This window comes from Athalia rosae, chromosome 2 (genome assembly GCF_917208135.1).
Source record: "Athalia rosae chromosome 2, iyAthRosa1.1, whole genome shotgun sequence".
NCBI classification, from domain to species: Eukaryota; Metazoa; Arthropoda; class Insecta; order Hymenoptera; family Athaliidae; genus Athalia; species Athalia rosae.
Window position 1 is genome coordinate 17,390,955 of NC_064027.1, and position 18,466 is coordinate 17,409,420.

At 41.7% G+C, this 18,466-nt stretch overlaps 1 protein-coding gene across 9 annotated transcripts in view; it reads left to right on the forward strand.

Moving 5' to 3' along the window:
• The window catches only part of LOC105692096, a 109,952-nt gene extending 91,796 nt beyond the window's left edge, over nt 1–18,156 (forward strand). For all 9 annotated transcript variants that reach the window (XM_012411084.3, XM_048650264.1, XM_012411085.3 and 6 more), the window contains 3 exons: nt 6,111–6,204; nt 13,807–14,080; nt 16,276–18,156. In XM_012411084.3, the coding sequence (XP_012266507.1) occupies nt 6,111–6,204; nt 13,807–14,080; nt 16,276–16,443 (536 nt within the window). In that variant the 3' untranslated portion in view covers nt 16,444–18,156. The remainder of the gene's footprint in view (nt 1–6,110; nt 6,205–13,806; nt 14,081–16,275) is intronic.
• The last annotated feature ends 310 nt before the right edge of the window (nt 18,157–18,466 follow it).

The following is an 18,466-nucleotide window of genomic DNA, read 5'->3' on the forward strand; positions in this document are numbered from 1 at the left end:
TTATTTAAGCTCTGTACTTTCATGTACTTAACACCGTAATACTAAAACATACCTCACCTTTTACAACGGAATAATTTCCATTTTTTTTGTCCTTGAAATTCCAAAATTCCTGTCTAATGTTTACACGCGATTATGATTATCTTCCATAGCTCCACGGACACGCGTTTTCCACAAAAATTTCTCTACGATATAGTTGAACACTAGGAACCTGATGGACCATCGGACCGGTGCGTTTCGAGTTTGATCGAAAAGATCGGTTCACCGCGGAACGGAAACTCGTGGATTCCGATAACTGTGTAACTGTTAGATCACCTAGAAATCGGAGTAGATCATACGTAAGATAATCTGCAATGTTTTGATTACGCTGAGCTTTCAATTATGAATTAAATCGCGAACGTATATCGGTAGATCGATAATGAGGGTGATTGATGTGAATTGAACTCTCCGTATCTGTACTCTAATGGTTGTACAGAAGAATTAATGCTCGGACGATGTTCGATTTCCTGTTCGTAACTGATACCCTATCAACTTTAGCTGCCAATCTTTGAAGTAATTAATCGGCTCGCGTTCGTTTCATGAGACGATGTTACCGGAGGTGAACATGTCATTCGTGAAAACACCCGCATCCGAAATTAAACATCCCAAAGAATTTTAGGATTTTCAAATAACCGCATCAGTCTGTATCTTGGTATTGAGTAGCCTATTAATGTACTCCGTGAGATTATTCACACTTATTGTTAGATAGTAGTGGCGTTGAGCGACCGAAAGAAACTTGAGTTGCGGACCCTATCGTCCAAACATATTGCGATCTTATCATCGAACGCGAACATATCGAATCCCCTTAATTAAATGTCATTAATCTCATTTAAACTTTGGCTCAAGTCAAATTATTTTATTTCGCTAAGAACGTCAGATAAAAATGGCCTGAGTAACCGAGCGGGTGATACTCGGATAGGATATTTGAAGAGTCGGAGTAGATTGTTGAAGTACGGAGGCCTTTGTATTCAGATACATCGTCATATATACGTAAAAAATTACTCGCTGGAAAAATAATCGCTAGTATATCACGTGATGGTCACAATATATTGGGGAAAAAATACATCTACAATCAACTATAACGGAGACACTGGACGAAAATTTTATTTCTCTTTTCCTTCCACCCGGTAATTTCAGAAGCAATTTTGATCTCATCATTCGATTGTTTATCCACGTACACGATCATCAGCTCGTCTGTGTTTGCCTGCGTCAAATGTAAACGGAAGTTGTTTAGATATGACGCGAATGAAACGCTGACAAGGATATTAAATTTTTCTACTTTTTTATTTTTTTATTGGCAATAAAATAATTTACGGTTTTCTCTATATATACATACATATACAGACATGTACGGCGAACGCGTAAATCTTGCATCTATTATTACCTTAGCGCTGTCGTCAATCCGGACGTTACATAACTAATTGTAACCGTATATTCACTTTTACAGCAGATGATGAGGTGATGCGACGGAGGTTTCGATACAATCCACGAGTTTAATTGAAAGGGAGGCAAATCAATCATTGAGCACAATTCGTACGGTTAACAGTATGAACGTTCGACGCACAAAAGAACGCGCCGGTAATTGCCTGCATGCCTTATTTCGAATGAGTTGTCATGAATTTTTTGTCTACTCGAAGATCGAGTACTCGATTTGAACATTTTTCCATACGAAAGCCGTTGAGAGTATAGGTCGAATGTATTCGTACATTTGTCTTTGAGATTTTTTTACGGAGACCTCGACGACGAACGTCGACGAATAATTTTTCCAACTCCAGAATTGATCGCGAGCTATCGAAAAGACACGAAGACTCTCGGCGGTGGTCGGCGAAGAGTTTGTTGACGGTCGCGCATAATTTAATTCAAGTACTCTATGGTACGATCAATTAATTGATCTGTCGACTATAAAATGCATCGCATTACGGCGCGGGTGACGAGTGCGGCATGGACGCAGTCTTATCGATGAACAAACGTCGATTAGGGCGTATCTGAAGGGGGCTGACTGTATGGGCATAAATTAAATGCAAACTAAATCCTTCCTTGACCTCCATAGTGGCGTTATATTACTCTTTCCAACACTTTCATGACGACGAGCGTAGTATAAATTTTATCGTACGACGCGATACAGCGACGAAGAAACATCGTGTAGTAGGTTAGGTACCTAGCGTCTATTCGCAAACGCCGAATGAATATTTTATTCAGACTATGTGGCGCCCCCGTTGAATTTTTATCCAGGTGCGTATAAATAGAATCGCATTACATTCACTCAGGATATTAACAGATACTCGCTTCCACATCTATATCCTCCGTTATTGAGTGTACGAGGCTTATCAATCCGCCGTTCATCTCGCATTCAAAACAAATACATGTATGTACGCGAAGGATGAATGCCCGAGGATGAGTAATGGAACTTCGCAACAGATGATCGTTTCCGAATGGGGAAACCGACGTTGAATACCTCGATGTATGTATACCATAGATATGCACACGTCACGTGGGTACATTGCGTAAATACATCCACCTGACTTCCGGTTATCGAGAAACTTGACATAATGCAAATTCAACGACCATACGGCGTATTTTTTTACATGTCTGTATGTTTGTCCTGCGTTTTCATCGAATTTGCAATGATTTTTGCGAAGCTGATCAAAAAATCTGACGATAACACGGCCGGATTTACTACTCGGCAAATATTTTTACAATTTCTTTAACATTTACCCATGCACCTCCGTGCGAACGTGACCTTGGTTATTATGTTTTTACGTATAAATTATTCGTGAAATTCGATCGATCGGTCGGTCGATCATTTAGCATCGTTTCGCAATGACAGATCGCGCGTAGTCCGTATCAGGACTGTCCAAACCGCGATAGCTATAGTCGACTAGATGTCGGTATTCGACGTGGGTGGCCAGGCATAGATTCGCGCGATGTGTATAATTAGCGAACCGTGTCGCTGCTGGTTCCCTGCGACGTGACAAAGAAACCACCACCGATCAAAAGTGTAGGCAGGAAGAGCGAAAAGCGACTACGGAAAGCCAATGCGCTCGTTGCGGTCGAGATCAGCTTACGGGCTCCCGTCCGTTGGAAATAAGTTTCAGGTCTCCTCTCCTCGTTAGCTGTTATTACATTTTCAAAGCAAACTTTGAACGGCGAACGTATCGCGGCGTGTCCAATGTCCGTCGTCGTAGACCCCGACTATATAACTTTAACAGAAGAGGAAACCGTCCGCGTCGTCAACCACCCTAAGCATCCGATCATAAGATCCTTTGTTACCAGCTCCGGTAACGTAGCTATCATCTCTGCTTTGTTCCGTTTAGTCTTAGTCTCACAATCGGTTGGGATCTTTTTATACGCTCGTTTATACGCGTGTGAATTATTTCTACAAGCGCGCGGCAGCTCGAAATTTCTGCGTCAGGGACGCAGTTCGAATTACCACGCGAAACGAAGCTTGTACGAGAGCTTCCGTTTTTTAGGCTACTCCGCCGTTCGTTTTTTGAAGTATAAATTTTCAGAGCTGCAATGTGCAGAATTGAGAGAAGAATTAATGTCTACATTTGTGTCCACCTACACCGTGCTCTATGAAAAGAGGAAGGCTACGGAGTTTCGCTCTGGCGTATAGAGTAAAAGGCGAGGATGGCGTCACTCTTTATGAACGAGGATCGGTTAAATTACTTGCAGCTTATTATAGCTAAAGGCTAGAGCGAGAATTTGCAAAAGTCTCCATTATCATTCGACCTCGGAGAGCGAACGCGCTCGTACCTTCTTGTTGTACCGCTAACCAAACTATCCTCGATTCCAGCTCGAGCCAGTTATTAACTAGCTTTTTTCTCTCGCGAAGCTCAGCGCCGCGGTTTTTCGTACACGATGTTTAGCCATCGGTGTACATCATCGCGATATTTAGAGAATAAGGGTACGATACGTCTGCTTTTTATTTGCAGCTCCGCCAGACTTTAGTGTATACCGCACATGTAAACTCTGCTCTTACTCACTTGGACCTGGACCAGCTAACCGCCACAGATAACAAAGCTCGCGACTATAATATTGTTGGCTGAGTCAATCACAGCGTAGAGTAAAGAAGGATATGAAAATAGTGTCGCGTGCGGAACTTCGTCAAATTCAGATCCGACTCGCAAGTTGTTTGTCTATTCCGCAAAAGAGAAAAAAAGCGTGCCGGTCATACCTATAGCGTGGTGGCGATGCAAATCGGACGGTAGAGAAAGAGAAAGAAACATGTATGACATTCAAAACTTTCCTCGCTTCTGTAGCCCTGGCCACTCACCGATGATGATAGTTCGCGCGATGTAGGACATGGACACCTACGGGAATACGATGCGGCTCTCCGCTCGTTACAAAAAAAGGCCGCAAATAATGGAAGGGAAAAAAGCGAGTTCTTATGTAAGGATGCAAACGAGGATTCCATTAAGAATTTTACAAATCGAAACAAAACGAACAACCGATGCTAATTACTATCGATCACGGCGGTCGGTGAATAGGCACAACGAAATTATAAGTAGCTCGAAAGAAACCCGTTGCTCGTTTTCGCGTACGAAGACCGGATTTGTGGGGTTCATTCGACCGTTCGGAGAGAGCCAGAATCTCAAATTAAACAGGCTCGAGGCACGATCGAGGTTTCGCCTACACGTTACGAGCACGTGATTTGAGATCCTGGAACTGTCGGACCGGTCAGACGGTCTATATACCTATGCGAGAAAGAAACGGTCCCGCGCTTAGCGCTTCGGTATCTCCAAATATCACGCGCGTGTCTCACGGCACACGTACTGCGCTCGATAAAATGTACACGCTCCCCGGGAGTCCTGAGGTTTTCAGGCGGGCCGATATTGCCCTAAAAATAGCCATGTGTCTCGACTCGTATGGATTTAGATGGATAGGTAGGTTAGGTACGTATATGTGTAACGTTCGTTCGTGATTTGTTCGCAATATCGGCGGCGATAGTTGCAACATGTTACGAGCGTATTAAGTGCCTTAGTCGGAATCAGTCGGTTCGAATAATTCGCCAATTTGAGCCGCCGTTATAGATATAAACATGCGGACTATGTTTGAGGAATAATAAAGTGTTAGCATCGATTTGAGCCGTTCAAATCACGCGCTTTCACATCGAGTCGAGGTATCTAGGAACGGTGATTTATAGTTCTGCGAATTATCGTCGTCGTTCGCTTATTTCACCAAATCTCTGTCGGAACAAAGTAATAACCAGCTTCTTCTCATTAAAACGTTTCTGTCGGACGTTGAGGAAAATGCAGAAAAATAGAATAATAAAATTCCATGACCCAAAACCGACGGTGACACTCGCTACCTTCTATTTCACAATCAGTCGACGAATTTACCTGTTTACAAATCCTGTTCGCTATATATCAGGGTTTTTTCCCCTCATTTTCCTTCCCGCTTTTTTTCAAGGAGCGTGTACAATCAGCGTATGGACGTGCGACTTAGCAAATATTCCATAGCTGTCGAATTCTATGGAATTAATTCATCCTTGTATAATGTATTACATGACATTACGTATGCGAAACCCACATATTGAAATTCGTACGACATAACGTTTCGACTTCGATGACGAGCGAATCGTCCAAGCATAATGCATTGTTACTTGTCAGAGTGAGATGAAAGTGCGAATAGACTTATGCAAGTAGCAGAATTATTCGATCGTCAATTGATAATAATCGGTCGCCGTCCGGTGTTTTAATGTACAATGTAATGTACTTGGCGCGAGACTCTATATGTACATATACCGAGTCTCTCGATAATTGCACATATAGGTAAATCTGGTGTACATTCGGGAATCCCGGATGATTTTCCCTTTGTTGGACTCGAAATATGATGAAATGTAAACACTACCGTTGGGACAACGTTGTCTTTGTCTTTTTCCGTCTTCCTGCAGCTGCTTTGAGACTCGCGAGGAACGTTTGAGCGCTGTATAAGCGCTCGCAGAAAATGAGGCATTGAAATTAAATATGCGTATATATGCAAGCCGCGAATAAGCGGATATCGTGCCAAGAATGCTTTGTTTCGATTTATTATAGTTGTAACTAACTCGTGAATATTTACAACTGTTTCAGAACCACCGGTGGATAGCGTCTACATGATATTCGGAGTACTGATCGCCATGGCCCTGGTCGGAGCTATCATCGTATTGCTCGCCGTGACGATCAGGTAAGAATAACAAGGAAGATTCATGCGATACTTATCCGGTATGGAGAGAAAAAAAAAAAATTACTTGGCTATTAGCTTCACCTGAAACACCTGCGCGATACCCCCCACACGTTAGTGGAAACAATTAAGCATAGTTTGTCGAACGAACGATCCATTAAATTCCAATTCATATGTCAGCCGTATCGATTGATTTCAACGTACGGGCGTATTGGCCTACATTGTAACGCACTTTCTTTGTTCAAAATGTAAGCTAGGTGAGTCAATCTTGGTTGTCCCTTGTGGTTCGTTATCGATTTTTATTTCGCTTCCTCCGAACGCCGGAAACGTTGGATCCGTGTTTATCGTTAGTCCGAAGGTGAAACGGGTGCAGCTAATAGCGCGACAACTTTTGGTGCGTGTGGTGGTATAATTGACGAAGCATGTACTTGGCGGATGAGTTTGTGAAATGGACGTACGAAATTAGAAGCGATTATCATCGATTCGATGTCTCGTGATGTTTTTGAAACGATTCGCTCTCATTAAAATTTAGCGAATCAACGACGAGGGGATGATTGCTTCTTTTTCTTATCTGTCCAATTTCGTAAGATTTTCGTCTGGTTACATGGCATCTACGTACGTACGTACGTGTGTGATTCGGTAGAGTATTGCAAGCTCCGGAATATATCCACATCCACAAATAGCTGACATCCATACGGTCCAACCGACACTTCAGTTATCGATATGAAACGCGAGGCTGTAAATCAACAGATACTATACTGACGTCAATTGCGCACATGGTGGTTTACTAATAGCTGATAAGAACGACATTATACACCTAAATCACTGTAATTCAAAAGCGATACGGGTAGGGCTCTCACATGAATGGGTGAAATGTATGTTTAAACGTTAACGTTACCTAAATTACCGGATCTAAGTGTTGGTGGCAGTGGCCGGTTGCTTCAACGGATTCTGATCTGAAAAGCACTGTCGTCTTTTTCAAACGTAGCCGAAACACTGTTGAAACACACCGCGGAATATTTTTTTTTGATAATTCCGTGTTACGAGTCCCGATGGGAAATGAGAGTTTGTTAACGCCGACGAAACGTAATCGAGCCCCCCGGATCATCTCGTGCGCGGTTTGGCGTTCGAACGACCTTGTAGTAAATTAACCGCATTTTTAATTAGAGAATATTTCACTCCGCGAGTATCTACGTAACGTGTAATTTACGTGCGAATATTGATGATCCGTGTGGCCGATCGTTCGTATCATAGAATATCAAGTCCAAAGATTGAGGTAGACCGCAAATGCATCACGTACCGATGACGGTGGACGTCGATTGAACGGGCAACTCGATACTCCGGCTCGTATGATATACACATTATGCATTTGCTAGTAAAACGTACGCACGACATACGATACGTAGAGTCGCATTTTCTATCAAATATTAGCGAAATCTAGATACAGGTATGCGTACATTCAAAGTCCGCTGCTAATAACTGCGAAGCGTAATAGAGGTAGGGTACGCGTTACGGAGTGATAATTACGGTATAAAGTCGAATAGAGGCTCGATATCGTACTCGCTTTACATTTATCTCGTTTACAATTTACTCGAGAGATCCAATAAAATAGAAGAAGGACGCATACTTGAGTTGAAATTAGTTTGTGAGTCAATAAATGGGTTAGGATCAATTAAGGGCAGTGCTCAAGATCCGATCGCGCCTGTATAAATTGACAATTAATTTGTATATTCGAGTTGCACAAGCCGGTATGTAAGTACATATGTGCATTCGTGCAGATGATATAGGTATATGATATGTGTAAACGCGTGTCTGCATCCGTCGCAGAGGACACCGCACCCATTTATACATACTGCACTACATACACGTATAGATAGGTTATGGAGAATTGCAAACGCGATGCTCTGCGCGGAAAGACTCGCATTATGAGGTATAGCTGTATGTATTTATGTACATATGCGTGTATAATAATGTCACCAAACCGACGTAAAGTACTGTATATCAAAAGTATAATATGGGTTCACTCGGAGTTTCTCCATCACGTGCAACCCATTTGAGATGAGAATTCTTTTGAATCCCAAAAGTGCGCGTCGAATGATTCACGCGTTCCGAAGAAAAAGTAATAATATATATCAAATAAATCGACGGTAGATACGCTTCAGCATTTGCGAAAATCTCATCCTCGCTACTTCCGAGTTTGAACAATATTCCATAGGGATAAAAAATTTTATCCAAATTGATTGTGAGGATATTGTTTGATTTTTGAAAGAATCTGTGAATGTTAAATGAATAACAACTGCGGAGAGTTTTAGAAAGAAATTTTCGCGAGCGCTGATTCCGTATAGATTCAACGAATGAACGGTCAGGAAGCAGATGCTTGAAATTTTGATGAAAATATGTGAAGAGTATAAATATTACTGCGTTTTAGTTTATATTGAGAATTTAGTTGTAAGCAACAGTTTTACCGCGTCACTTGCCTACATTTTTTCAACAAGTATGATATAAAATATTAAATATACACGTATGTATACGTACATGTACGTACAATTGTACACAGCGACGACATAACAAGGTCACGTCAAGTTGCAAAAGCATGATCGTTTGGAAAAAACCGATGTTCGTTATTTTCGCATTTCGTTACACGATGTACTTATACACACCTATGTACCTTCTAAATTTCTGCAACTATAGATACGCGATTCCAGAACGAATTGGGCATGCGGTAAAAGACTTACATAAATTGATTACGTATACGAAAAAACATGTTGACTCGCCATTATTGTTTGTGATAAATCGATAATACACGTGGACGTCATAAGCTTCGCGTTAGTCGTTGTTCCCATTGAGATCCTGTTTAGATTATCTCCAAGACCAAGTAGGTATACCTATACCGACGAAACGAACATTTCACTCAAAATAGGCCAATTGAGCCGCAGGACTTGTGGTAGCAGCGCCGAACACACGCCAAACGTACCTAGAAGTAAGAAAACGTTCATCTGAAATATTTTTTGACCAAAGTATTTCATCCTTAAGCCCACACATGCCTCGTGTTGTTCGAAAGTTTTCTCCTCTTCGGGGAATTATAATAAATTTATGCCAAGGAAATCATTGCGAGCGCGGAGTTCGAGTCGAATGCCAAATTGAAATGCAAACCGTGGTACTGCGAAGTCAATCACCGCGGCATTGTTCTTCCAGATTTTTGATCTGCATTATTTCTGATTGTTCGCGTTAACGTTTCATTGAAACGAATTCAAGTTTCAGAGAGCTCAATTTTTTTTATCGTTCGAAAATCGAGACGAAACCTTCCGAATGTAGAAAGAATAGAAAAAAAATGAAACGAAAGAAAGAAAGGAAAATAACAACGATTCAAATCTATAAATAAATACGTAAGTACAAATTATTTCGCATGGCTTCAACTGCAATTGGCGCGTGACTCTAACTGTGGAATACCGGGGGAGATAATCGAATTAAACTGCCGACGGAATTCGCGCGTTCGCGGTTCGCACATTTTAAACGAGTTGGTACAGCAGAGCTAATACAGTCGTCGTTTGGCCTGGGAATTTCGCGTATACGAGGGGCTTCAATTAAACCGCATAAACGTCATGTTTAAGGTACACATATGTTTATAACTACACAGCAATTGTCACCGTGTGACATTTACCCCCGTATTTACCGCATTCTGGGAAATTTGCCTGGAGTGTTTCTATATACATTCGTATGTTATCCTCATTTTATTCATTACGACATCGACTCGATCTCATCGAGATAAAATTCTCGGTAATATAAAACCATTCGGTTTACCGATCGCGAGGAAATCTCATTGATCCAACACCATCCAGCTGAATCGTTACAAAATGAACCACGTCACACGTGAATACATTTGTCCCGATCACAACAATTATGTATGTATACCCATCTATGTAACGAGGAGAATCAACAATCAACCTTTTTCCTTTTTCTTCGCCTTTTTGCTGTTTTTGCATAAGATATGGTCACACCGCGACAAATATCTACATCGTTCGAGTAAATACATCCGTTTGATCGTTCGACAAATATAAACAATGATTCGCGCGATTATACTGCGCGTTGTTTTACTCCGAGCAGCTGTCTTTTGTTTTATTTGTCTTCATTTTAACGTACGCAGGTATATACCTCAACGTGTCCCGTTTATTCAGTTCGCCTCTCTCTGCGCGGGTCAGTCATAGAGAAATTAATTCAAACTGGATGCGAATTTTGATCCTATCGACGTTCGTCGTATATCGTACGAATGTACGCGCGTATGTATCAATTATAACGTAGTACGTCGGTGTGCGACCGGACTCCCTCCTCACCACCGTTGACGTCTTATGGCAAGTGCAAAACAATAGTTGTAGAGATATACTCAAAGTGTCATTCGTACTTTGACGTATGCTTACGATCGGCTAGTTCGACTCGAATGACGATTAGTGAGTGTTTTGGAACTACGACATACATTCGATAAAAGCGAACCAAACATTCCTCGGTTTAGCAATTCGAAGGAGAGGAAGAATTATCATCGCAAATGGCCTGAATTTTTCCAGTTTTTTTTTTTTTTTTTTTCTGCAACGACTGATATTTTTAGATTTCCAAAACAACTGCGACTTCGTATCGTTGTATTGTCATATGCTTATAGTCATTCGCCGCTGCGCAAACCGTCGTGAGAACGAAATCGATCGGGGTGCGCTAAAAATTTCTAAAAATAATGCCGCAAGAATATATGATCGTTTTCCAGACGATTCTGCAGTGGTCGCGGGTTAAATTGCTGTAGATTTAAACTAAATGGAGCCTGAATATTAACTCGCTATAAGCTGCCGATACGTGCAGCGATTACTGAATTTTTTTTAGCACTGAACCTAAATAACCCTTGTAAATAACCCCCAGCGAATATCGAACGCGACGTTCAAAAATAATGTCATCTGTACGCGATAAGTAAATTGGCTGGAGAGCTAAATTGCCATGGTAACCTAATTAATCGAATTGAGGAATCTCACTGCGGCTTAAATTACTCTGTAAATTGATATACTCTCCGCTGTATAACGACAGGCATATCGCGATGAGAAAAAAAAAAAAATTAGAATCTCTGAACTTATCGGCATGTCTGAAAAATTACTCGGTGTAGAATAACTCCTGAATGCGGTTTTAAAACTTTTCTTGACTACGGTATTTTATAATTGCACGAACGTACGATTTTCCAACGAATATAATCAATTTTCTCACTTCTAACGATATTCCTGCATTCGGTCCCATAGGTAGGAAGGTTCGAAGGACTGTCACGACCTAATGGTTAGAGCTGTCGTGAACACGAAAATATAAAATAGAAAGAATAATAGAATATTGTACGAAGGGTGGTTGCATAATATATGCTTATGTAGCTGCCATAGAAAATAGGTCTATCTATATGCAGGCGGCAGGTAAGCCTGCGCCGAAGAACAGAAGGGGTGATGATGGTTCCTGAGAATATTATAGAACCCATAGCAACACCCGCCAACGCGAACGGGAATAGAATCAAATTACTATCAATAAGTAGATAATGAAATCTTACTTCGATATGCAATTATCAATCCACCAATGGACATTAAATATAGATGTACGTGTGTACACGTAACGTATACTATACTTTGGTATGCGGAGGAACTCGCACGAGAAAGATAAAATAGAGAACAAAAAGAAAAAAGACAAAAATGAACAAATAAGAAAAATGATAGAATCACATATGGAGATGCCAGAAAAAAAAAGACAAAAAACATAAATTTTGGGATTCCATATCTCGGTTATTCGTTATTAATCTCCGGTGCCGATGCCGGGCGTTGAAATCTTATCATCGCATATACGCTTGTTTCACGGCGAAGAAACGAACCGCCGCACGGAGGACGGAAACGAAAGTCGGCATAAATGTATGTACACACATACGTGGTGTATTATGTGCACGATTGTGTATGCGTGTGTAACCAAATAAGCGGAAAGGGCAGGGCGTGGAGGAGATAATCGCGGACCAGCTCCTGTTGGAAAAATTTTAACCGACTCGCTGTAGATAAAGTAGCATATCGGTGACACGAACACAATCGAGGCTCGCGACCGCGACTAGAAACAAATTGAAGCAAATAACGATACTGACAATAAAATCGAAACCGTGAAAGAAAACCGCGCGCGTTTACCCAACCGTCGCACGTAGCCGCGAAGTCCGCGTTTCCGTTTTTATTTTTCGTTTTTACATTTCTTCTTCTCGATCTTATCGAGAATTCGAACTCGTCGTCCCAGACTGGCAACGGTTTTGCCTGTTCTGTGTGCGCGATCGTGTACCGTAATGTTACGGTTTAATCGTCACCTGCGCGTGAACTCTAGAGTTTTATACGTGCAGCTACAATTTGCATGTGTAAGCTTTGTAACGCGAATGAGAAGCGTGTCCATGAATTTCGAAAAAAAACGTTTTACGCGAATTCCACGTCACGACGACATGGCCCGACATGGCAGTCACTCACATTCGAGGGTCGGACAAATTTTCATCTTCGCATATCAGTTTCCAGTAGATTCGAATAGTAGGTAAGGATGACAGTTGCGATAGGTCCACGTCAGGACTAGATGACTAGAAGACGGTGTGTGGCTTTGGTCCGCACGGAGACGAGTTCTAGGGTACGTACGTATTATTACCGTGGAGTGATGTAGCGTTCAAATCAGCACTAAGTCACGGGGATTGGACGACCGATCTTTTCGACGACCAATGGGAACGTCGGTGACAGTGACGTCACGGTAACGCTATATAACCGCGCGCGCGCCGGGAAGTTACTCAGACCTCAGACTCGCTTTGAAATGAGCGTGGTGAGGCAGTTCTTGTTCGAGTACATAGCTCGCCCAACAGCTAAAAGCTAATTAAAAGGAGTCCTGATAGGAAAAGGAATAAATAAGTAATAAAAATTAATCTAAATAAAAAAAAAACCAAGGATCTATAAAACTAGTCAAATTACCATGTGTATATTAAATTAAAAGTGAAGTACCACCGAATGCGTACATAGTTTAATATTTATCAATCCCACCGTATATAATCGCAGTTAGTAACGTGCAACGTCGTTAATCGAAACAAAAGTTCAGTGCTAAGAGAAACCAGTTTGTTCTATTACCTCTGTCAAACCTAAGACAAAAGAAAAGGAGGAATTGATATCACTGTCAGTTATCGTCGTCGTCTTTGGCTGTAAACCGTCGCAGTGTTGTGCTTGCTTGTTCGAACCAAAAGAGCAAAAACATTCGAGTCGTTGAGCGCAAAGTTACATTACATTGTCATCGGCGAAAGTAAACCACCATAAAGGCAAAACTAGACGTCCAAATGGTCGCTGCTTTAGCGAACCATTCCATTCAACGATAGTGTGAAGTTGCGTTATACAAAACTGTTGTGGGAGTTACCACTGGGTGTTATTACCCAGTTATATTGTTATTTTTTACTTTTGAAACGTAAGAATTCTCGACTTGTTCGGGAGTTCGCCATACCGGCCAAAAAATTCCTTCCAACATTCCGAAGAAACTTACAAAGCTCTACCTGAAGTATAAAATGGTTGGGAGCAACGGGACAATGCTAGCAATTCGTCTTGTTCGTAGCAAACTCCGAAAACGAGAGGATCACTCGAACTCGGTGCATCCCGAACCAGCCGTCGTACAAACAGCGGCTGCGCCGGTTCCGGCATCTGCATCGCCCTCTGCGAACGGGACTCTCCAGTCCTGCGACGCTATGCCACCGCATTGCACGGATTTCGGACCTTCCAGCGACCCGGAACTCGCCAGCTACGCCGGACAAATTGTCTGGCAATTTCCACCGCCTTACCCTCCACCGCACACACCACCGCCGCAGTATTCGCTGTACAATAACGACCAGGTAAGACTTCCAAACATACGTATACCTTTACCTGCCCTACCGAAGGGCGAACCTTTGCGCTCACGGGAAACTCACTATTCCCCCCGTGGAAATCCCTCTGTAATTTTTGCTCGTGGCAATAGGAAATCCGGTCGCGTTTTGCCGGATATTCAGAGCAAGCTTTACGAAAGGCGGCTGTTGATTCTTCGCCGATTTTAACACTCGGCAGACGCATCTACGGGATCCGATTTAAATTAGCTGTTGCGCTGCTACGGCCGCTGTCCAGGTTTTACGCAACTTGCGACCCGACACCGCTTCGAAATACCCGAACTCGAGGCCGGCGCCAATGGGACGACCTCGTTTGTATACAATAGAAAATATCACAGACCGTAACCCGACGTGTTTGCATCAGGAGAAAGAGCGACAGTTGAACATAATGTAAAGGGAGAAAGCAGATATAAAATTTAGAGCGTGACACGTATGTACGCGTTATTATACCGCGGCAACGTCGTTTCGAAGTACATAAAACCATTGATGTTTCATTTGTTTCAATTAACGCGCAAATCCTGTTTTCATATATGTATACAAACGACTTGGTTAGCGAGGAAATAGTTTCCGCATGGTGTATACGCGTGATGCCAACCACTTGATCATTTCTTCGAAATGTAAAACGAAGCAAAACAAAACGTTCCATACGCCAGTATCGTCTAGACGCGGTCTTGCGCGCTCCTCGTAAAAGCCAATGCATCACGTTTTTCAAATAACCCTCTTGTAAATATCGCTTCACGGAACGATATGCGCGCACGTCAAAGATTATCTTGATCATTTATTTCAGTTTATCTTTTTTTTTTTGTTGTATTCTCACCGTCTTTTTTCAACCTGTACGTTTGAACTTCCGCCTCACGATTACCCTTGGACGACCTGTGCATGCATATTATATGTATACCAGTCGCGTTCACCTCTTTCGATCTTTTAGTTTGACCGTCGAAATACAATGTGGTAAATTACAATTATACAATTTATCGGTCAATAATCTTATGCATAGCGGCGCTATCGAGTTTGACGACCAAGGACATCAACGTCGACACGTGCGCAACCTATGATCGTTCGTGAGGTCGAGTAGCTCTGACATAATTCGAAAAATGTTCGATCATTTACTTCGCGGTCGTGAGGCATAGACTAATCTGTGCGCGAGACAACGCAGGTTAAGAAAATTTAAACAGAACCTTCGACGTCGAATCGCCCTTACATCCTTAGCCCCCGATTTGTTAAAATTAGCAAAACTTACCGTCTTTCGGTGGATATAGATGTGCCGAAGAGTTTCTAGCTGTAACTATACATAGAGATTCTAATACTCCAGGTTACTTGGGCCGAAAGCCAACGGTTAAATTTAAATTTAGTGGGCGGCGATATATATACGCGATATATTTTGCCAGACTTTGCGCAGCTGTCACCCACCCCCTCCGAGGGAATATAAAATCACCTAAAACCGTCTACGAGACACCGCTTACTTGCTCGTTCGTTCGCATACCCCTGGCAGATTTCGAAGAATCGTTACTTATATACTTACCGGGCGGACATTCTGAAAGCTTAAGTGTATGTATAGGGAACCGACGGCATAAATCAACCGCATAAGAGCGCTTTCGTAACGGTTTGAAAGTCTAGACCGCGTCTGCCTTTAGACCTGGAAAAAATGACACTGCGAGGATCGCTTTCGCTTACACGAAGCTCTCCGACGACTAGGTGGTTTTCGATCATCTCTCACACGCGTTTACTTAAATCTATATAATCTGAGTTTGCAAGTTCTCGCGTTACAATATTTTACACGTCATGTACTAACGATAGCAGCACCTGAATCGCTGGCACACAGACCGGTTCAACGACCAAATTCAAATGTTTGGAAACCCTTGAAACTTCCCTTCGTATTTTTCTTGCTTTAGCAACGCTATCGATCACGAAACGCGACGCCCCTCGTCCGCGTCTCATCGCGTGCGTTCTCCGCGGCCTAATGTGTGTAGATAGATTAACCACGCACGTGGGTGTGTCTGCGGGCTGTTTTGCTATACCTATATGTACAAGGGGCTGCGGAGGGCTAGCAATTCCAAATCCCCGTCCCGCAGCTCGGGTTCCATACGATTACGAGTTTTTAATTTAGCTTCCACTCTTGCAAATGGCACGGCTGGTTAATTGGGAATCGTTTTTTGTTTTTGTTCCAGGATACACTTGTACACGCATTACCTTCGGAGAGGGTCGGTTTCGCCAAAGGATTCCGCAAGAACCTTGGCGGTCGCTGGCGCCGGCTGGTTAAAAGAAAACCGGAAATGGAAGCATGTTCTATCCCACCTGAACTGAAAGATCAACTGAAGACCATCTACGTCTATTGACCTCGATATCTTCCGTATATGTTACTTCCATTCAGTAATCAATGCTTTCCCATATCGTAAGATAGTTCATATTTCGTACCATATCAACAAATAGAATTGGTACGCCCGGGAACCGAGCGCAACGAGGCTCAGGTTGAACTTTGACTAGAAGATTGATTGGATCATTCGAATCAAAAGAGTCGACAACAATGGAGACTACGGGCATGAAGCCCACGTAGCACGTACACATCGCGAAGTGCCTATAATAATAAATGAATGAATAAATCAATGAAACTGCAACAGGCGAGACATCGGACTGCGGGAATAGCGAGCATCTGGAAACGGATGAGAAGAGCGAGCGAGATAAAACAGAGGAAGATGAGCGCAGAACAAGAAAGAATCTCTCGAATTTGAACCACGCCTGATCGAGCGGTAACAGTGAGATGAATTACATTCAGAAATAGAGAAAAATAATCACGGCACATTTGTACAAACTTCCATTGATATCAAGACGGCTTCTCTGTAAGAACACACGGAGTTCTGGCCAACTGTGTGCCTTAAAACCGTAGAGCTAAAAGTTCACCGATAATCTGCACTCGTAGAAGCACAAAGATGTTCAGAAGACAGTGATGGCGCAATGGACTTGACGAGACTGAAACGTAAAAAGTACGACGACAAAGCGAGCTGTGCCTCGTAGCTTTTGAGTACATTTTTACGCGATTAAAAATTGAAATCACTATGTATAGTATTATTCTGAACGCGAGCTGCCCCGAGCCGCGGCCGGGCAGCGCTATCTCTTATGTAAATAAATGTATAAAGCAATAATTACGATTCTTATAAAAAAAAAAAAAAAAAAACAAACGTTGATGTTCCCGAAATTTGTATAAGAATGTCGCGCGTACGCGTATTATGAAATTAATTTGATTGATTGATTGAATAATTATTTAATTGGGGTAAGCGGTCTCTAAGTGGCACGTTTAGAACTTCCTTGCCCTGCGTTGAAACAGTGTAGCATTTTATTGTATGATTTTCAACACAGGCTAGGTTAAGACTATTTTAACTATTACGACGACTCATATTGAGCCATAATCTACGATGAACAGCTACCATGGTATTTTTTAGTAAAATTGTTGTATTGTCCAATACCCATATCTTAGAACATTAAGCCGTCAATCAGATATATGAATATATATTTTGTTTTGTGTCTACGTTTACACGCACTTTTATCCGTATATGAACGTTGTTGCGTATGTATAAATCATTAGACATGCGAAGAAAGAAAAAAAAAGTTGTGTAGCTAGACGAATTGCCGATAGCTGTGTGATTCGTTAAAATTTTTACTCCGTTAATTATTTGTCGGCTTAATAGCATCAAATTTTACACGCAAGAGTCGATATTCCGGCCGTAGTATTTCTGTTTTATTTTTTTGTTCTTTTCTTTTGTTCTAATAGTTATAACTGAATCGTTATTTCTGATCTTCAAGTTTGTTCTCAATCTCGATATTAGCATGATGCCACAGAAAAATGAGGAAACTATACAGAACCAATAATGTGCCTATGTATACTTTCATAATAAGAAAATTTCGTAGTTCTAACAACATGAGCTGCGTGCTCATCACCTAGTCACTTGTTTATATTATCAAAAGATCCTAATGTTAGAAACTTCCTACGCAATTTGCCAACTTTCAAATATCACAATACAACAATATCAAATAAACTATCTCGAGAAAAGTTACGAAATGGTATTACATATTCCTTCATATCCCATACCTTGCTCTTTTTATTTTCAGTTCCAAAATTTTAAAAATTCGCGATACACCTGTAAGCACGAGAAATATGAAATCTACTCCACAGAGCCACGGTATGAATTGTCGACACGCTTCGCTTGCATGTACCGCTCAATAACTATGCTGGTGATAAACAAAAAACAAATTAGCGAAGATTAAAAGCGTGAGCATTACGATTAGTAACTTTGCTAATATTTGAGTAATTCGATTGAGGAGTATATAAAAATAAGAACAAAAAAAAAAAAAAACAATGGCCAC